The 6,072-nt window shown below is 37.1% G+C and overlaps 1 protein-coding gene across 8 annotated transcripts; it reads left to right on the forward strand.

The window, feature by feature from the left end:
• The first annotated feature begins 236 nt into the window (after nucleotides 1-236).
• On the forward strand, nucleotides 237-6,072 carry LOC116027793 (squamosa promoter-binding-like protein 12). Of its 8 annotated transcripts, none has more exons than XM_031269540.1 (5): nucleotides 237-2,341; nucleotides 2,552-3,265; nucleotides 3,851-3,987; nucleotides 4,394-4,630; nucleotides 5,439-6,072. In XM_031269540.1, exons 2-5 carry the CDS (start codon nucleotides 2,631-2,633, stop codon nucleotides 5,780-5,782), a joined length of 1,353 nt encoding a protein of 450 aa, XP_031125400.1. In that variant the 5' UTR covers nucleotides 237-2,341; nucleotides 2,552-2,630; the 3' UTR covers nucleotides 5,783-6,072. The 8 variants fall into 8 exon arrangements, with proteins under 8 accessions (XP_031125400.1, XP_031125402.1, XP_031125403.1 ...); XM_031269542.1 differs by having other exon boundaries at nucleotides 237-1,847; XM_031269543.1 differs by having other exon boundaries at nucleotides 237-1,202.

Here is a 6,072-nt window from a genome sequence, read left to right on the forward strand (position 1 = left end):
ATATTCAGGAGATATACATTATTTGTGTACTGAATATACATTATTTTTATAGTATAAAAATAATATACATTCAGTACAAAAATAATGTACATTTAGTACATTAAAAATGTATATTTTATTATGGTCCACATGGGTGTGACAGTGACAGCCTTAGCAGTCTGCAGGCCCGCCTCCTCCACACGCCATTTCCATTCTCCCCAATGGTAAAAACACTAACTGCGACTCCTACTCCCCTCCCACTCTCTCTCTCTCTCTCTCCGCATTTGGTAAAGTGAGAGAAACAACTCTCTTCTCTCTTGCTCTCTCTGCATACTTTCTTTGTAAACAATTTTCTCCAATTTTATCAACGTGATTTCCTTCTATTCCCTTGTTTTCCTGAAGGCATTAAATCCTCTCTTTCACTTTCCCCTGCTGGTTTCCCCCTTCCTCGATAAAGCGAAGGTAAAACTGGGAAAGAAAACAGTGTTGGGTGTTCCCTTTGACTTAAAACCTTGTTTTTCGATCATGGTTTAGTATTCCACTACCTCGATAAAGCAAAGGTAAAACTGGGAAAGAAAACAGTGTTGAGTGTTCCCCTTGACTTAAAACCTTGTTTTTCGATCATGGTTTAGTATTCCACTATTTTTTGGGTTATTTTGTGTACAAAATAGCCTATAAATTTTCTTGTGGGCGTTTCTTTGGGTTAATTATTATTCTGTCTCTCTTCATTTTTGACTCAAAAAAATTAAAAATACCAAAGTTGTCATATCATGATTACGATTTTTTCCATTTTCGGAGATGCAGAAGTGCAATTTCCAAATGTGTGTGAATTTTAGCTTCTGAAAGTTTCCAAAAATATGGTATTCTTGAGCTTGGGAAAAGGAAAAAAGACTTACGTTTTTCTCGATTTAAAAAAATATATATAAAACTTTCTGTTCTTCGGTTTATTTCTTTGGAGGGAAAACGATACGTCTCCGCGGTGTTCTATGGCGTCTTCTTGGGAGAGATTTCATTTTACTTCACCATTTTTATCATGTTTTCGGTTTGGATTTTGATAAACCCTAGGTTGGGGACCATAAACGAACCTCCCTGGAGGGTAGGATTGAGAGTGGGCCTTTTGTTTTCTTCTTAATTTCTTTCTTCACTTTTCGAACGGCAAATGAAAAGGGGCGTGTGGAACTCCCATTGTTTTCTTCGTGAGCAAGTAGTCATAAATGCATCTAGTAATGAAATATTCATCCGATATTTATTTATTTATTTTAAAATGAAATAAAGTACAGTAAATGATTTTATATTTTGAGCTTTTTAATTAGCATTGATTACTGCAACTTATTATAGGAATATATAGTGAAATTTATTTAATTATGGGTCTTTATTTCTTCAGCAAGGGCATGAGAGGGAAGAAAGCAGGTTTTTGGGTTTTATGATTCGGATATCAATGGCTGAGCTAAGAATATTTGGTGAAACATTTTCTTGTCTAAATCAATCACAGGCCTAGCTTTTTGTCATTAAAAAAGAAGAAGAAAAGAATAGCTTATTAGTAAAAGCATGAGCTGTATTTTGCTGATTATAGTTGCTTTGGAGAATAAAGAGGGGTGACAAACTTTTTGTGGGTTTAGGGTGCAATGGCAAACTTTCTCACTCTTAAATCTGTGTAGTGATTTTATTTTTCACAAAGATTTTGTATTGGTTAGGGAACATATACTGCTCTTTACTAGGCTTTTGAGTGGTTGCTTTAAGTCTTGGATATTTCTTGAATGTCAAGGCTCAAGGTTCTGAGGATATTGGGTAGTGTGTATTATTGAGGGCTGAGGAATAATGGCAGAAGAGAATACTGGGTATTTGCAGTGGACTTCTACTGATTGCAAGTCTGTGCTGCTTTTGATACTTGACTTAGAAGTTCTTATTCTTGAGGATGATCTCTTTTGCTACCTTTTTACATTTGATTGACCCTCTATTTTTATAATTGTGCTTCTATTTGCTTGGGACTGAGGAATTGGGATGGGTATACTGCTTTCAGTCAACAGAGGGATATATTGTTAATTCAGTAGTAGGTGTTACATTTTTTCCAGTTTTTACATTAATTTCTTGAATCAGGGATGCCCAGTTGCATCATTGGGTGAACCTTTTTGGGGGTGATGAGGGAAACCCGCAGCCACTACCCGAGGGTGTGCCTGGGTAAACCCCGCCTTGTGAAAGGGCCACGAGGAGGTAAATCAACATAGATTGTCCATAGCTGATTGACTCAAACCAAAAAGGCTGGGATTCGAACTGACGAACTCGTGACCTTGTGGTTACAAGTTTGTATCCTTAGCCAACTTGGTTGGGGTTACCCCATCATTGGGTGAACCTTGATTCTAAGGTGGGTAGTTCTTTTGCTTGGAGCTTGAATTGGTATGTTTCTGTAGGGCCTTTATGCATTTTCTCCTAGTCTAATTTTTTATTTTTCTTTTCCTTAGCCCCATTTGTAAGACCAAAGTGTGCACTTTCTTATGCTTTTAAATGTGAAATTACATGCTTGTTGCTGCATCATGTGAACATATTTTGATTAATCTCACTTCACCTCTTGCAGATCTGATGCTCTGTTACTTGTATATTCCATGTGAAAAAAAAGATTTAAGTGAATCCATTTCATAACTTCATTCTTGGAGATGGAGTGGAATTCAAAGTGGGGATGGGAAAAGCTGGCTATGCTTGGATCAAAAGCCTGTGAAAGTCCCAAAAAGCTGCAATTAACAGACTGGGGATTTGTAGAAGAGGCTGAACTTGATACTGGATCCTTGGATTTGTCAGGAGGAAGTAGAGGATATGGATCTTCAGCTAAAAGTTCGGTATCAGCTTCTACTGACTCATCAACGAAGGATGGGACAAAATCATCCAATTTCACTTTTGGAGGCTTTCCTGGAGATTTGGATAAGAAAATGGAGCAGCCAGGAGCTGAGGTATCTGGAAACTCGCCACCACTGGATACCTCAATTGGTTCTGTAGAACCGTTTATAGGTCTGAAGCTTGGTAAGCGGACTTATTTTGAAAGCAACTCTGGTGGAAACAGTGTCAAGAGTCCAACGAAGGCTACAATCCCTATTTCATCAGCCACTTCAGTTAAGAAAACAAAATCACCTAGTCAGTGTGCACCTACTCCGTACTGTCAGGTTGAAGGCTGTAACATTGATCTTTCCTCTGCCAAAGATTATCATCGGAAGCATAGAGTTTGCGATAGTCATTCCAAATGCCCAAAGGTCATTGTAGGAGGTATAGAACGTCGGTTTTGCCAACAATGTAGCCGGTATGATACTTGAAGCTTCATATAATCTGAAAGAAAATTCGCCATGAGTACTAATATTGTATTTGCATTACTCTCCATCTCACATAATTCTGCTTCATGTTCCAGCACTTAAATTAAAGAGTTAATTTCATTTTTTATCCTAGATTTATTGGTGTCAATCCACTTTTAGTCTTTTTTTTTTCAAAACATCTTCCTTTGGTCCTAGTATTATTGTGGCATGATCATTTTTGGTCCTCTATCAGCAAAAACATTTAAATTCCATAAAATACAAGGACATTTAGGTTTTCAATTATGATTTTTTTAAAAAAAAAAAGCGGGTCAACCCGCTTTGTATAAAAATGCATCAAAATGTTATTGCATTTATCGACATTTCAACGATTTTGTTAACGGAGGACCAAAAATGGTCATGACACAATAATACTAGGACCAAAGGGAATGTTTTGAAAAGGACTTAAAGTGGATTGTGACCTATAAATCTAGGACAAAAATGGAATGAACTCTAAATTAAACGTTAGTTCTTTGAGATTTAACTCAGTGGTCAATACATACATTGCAATAATATTGACTTGTCCTCCTTTGCTGAAGGTTCCATAACTTGTCAGAATTTGATGAAAATAAGCGTAGCTGTCGGCGGAGACTTTCTGATCACAATGCAAGGCGCCGCAAGCCACTGCAGGATGCAACCCAGTTTAACTCAACAAGTATGTTATCACCCTTTCCTGGTACGATTCATCTCCTTGATCTGTAGGCATATTTATTCTAAGAGTACAGCTTAAAAGTTGAAACTGAGAAGAAAGTGGTCATATTGTGGAGTAACATTGTTCAGATATTAAAAAAATGTGAGTTCCAGCATTTTTATTCAATTCTTATTTTGGATCTAATGTGAATCTGTTTAAATCAGATATTTCATTTTCTGTAATGTTTTGTTTGTCATAGACTTATGTGCTAATGAAATTGTGAACTTGGAACTGTATATATATATATATATATATAGATTTAGAACCATGCCTTAGGGGTAGATTGTGTGCATTGTGCATGTGGAGTATTAGATTGTGTGCAGGTTCTCTTTTGAACACAAGCCTATATATATATTTATTGTTTGATATGATGCCTTATTGGTGTTTGCAGATGGTAGGCAACAAGTGAATTTTGTGGTGAACCATTGCCCCATTTTTCCCTCTAGAAGTGCTGCAGATTCAACCTGGGATAGCAATTGCACCTCCAAGTTCACCATTACAAGAGGATTTACTTCAAAGCCTGAAAAGGCCAGAACCATAAGTAAACTGCCAAACCTGGCAGGGATCCAGTTACCAAATGCAATCAGTGCATCATCCAAGGGCACAACAGCCGAGGTCTTCAACCAAGGTTCGTTTGATTCCATGCTTATTTGAAGATAGGACCCATTTCTGGAACATGTTACTTTTAGATACTATTATATATTTTTTATTAGTGCATCCAATTCTCTCTATTTATCCTTTTTTTTTTTTTTTTTTTTTTCCTATGATGCATCCATTTGGAGTACTAGTAGGAAAAATAGAAAATTTCTACTGCTTTTAATTAGTGGTAGTGCTTTCTTGAGAAATTTTTTAATTTTGTTTGAGAGCACTACCTGGATCATTACTCAACTTCTACTGAAAAAGCATGTGTAGTTGAAGCTTAGCTAGTTGTAAATCAATACTTTATTCATACATGAAATTATTGTCATTACTTCCCAATTGCAAATTTGTATAGATAAGCTAAGCTAATTCATGATTGCGGTTGTTTTGCCTTTAATGTGAAATCTTCTCTTGGTATCTTTTGGGTTCATGTCTATGGTCTACCGCAACCACTGCCCGAGGGGGTGCATTGCGTGAACTTCACCTTGTGACCCTAGCTGGCAAAGGTCGTAAAGGAGGTAAACCAGCTTAGGTTACTCATAGTTGACCAGATCAAATTAAGAGGCTGGAATTCGAACTTGTTACCTTGTGGTTACAAGTTTGTATCCTTAGCCATCTTGACTTGGGTTACCCTTAAATTTTTCCTTTTATGATCAAGGAAGGATGTGCCTGCCGGTTGTTGTGTTATATTACTAGAAGCGTAATACTTGTGTTGTTGTAGTTGTGTCGTTTTTTTGGGAATCAGGCCATATCACTTTTAATTTACAATGTTAGGACTTGTTTTATTTGTTTGTCAGGTGCCAAACAATACTTGTTTCAATCAAATGCAAGCACGATACCGGAGGTTCCTCGTGCTCTCTCTCTTCTGTCAACTACTTCCTGGGGTTCATATCAACCTGAATCAATTTCACTTGATAGCCCTCTGCCCGCTAATCAGCCCAGCTCGCTCGATCCATTTATGCATGCTATCCCCCCGGGCCTCCTCTTACCCTCTTCAGAATACTTGCAGCCTGAACAACAACAACACTCCACTGATTTCAGTGGACACACGCTGGCGGTGAATTCTACCAGCCCCATTCACCTTTCGCAAGTTCAGCTGTTTAAACTTCCTCATGATACCGACTTTTATTTCAACATTTGAATTCTCTTCTCTTCCCCATTTTCCACCTTTAAAATGGACTGTAAAGCTACTGAGTGAGACATTTTGAACTGTTACCAAACTGGGATTTAAAAAAAAAAAAAACAAAAAAAAAAAAAAAAACAAAATAGGGCACGAATTGAATAGAGAATACTCTTGGCATTCTGCTATTGTCACTGGTATATATTGCAGAATGCAGCTAGTGTAGTTTATCCATCATATGAAACTATAAATTCTCCCCTAGTGCAATGCACTCCTATTTTAAAATTAAATGCTCAAGATGCTTTCTTTTA

The sequence above is a fragment of the Ipomoea triloba genome, chromosome 8, assembly GCF_003576645.1.
Source record: "Ipomoea triloba cultivar NCNSP0323 chromosome 8, ASM357664v1".
In the NCBI taxonomy this organism is placed as follows: Eukaryota; Viridiplantae; Streptophyta; class Magnoliopsida; order Solanales; family Convolvulaceae; genus Ipomoea; species Ipomoea triloba.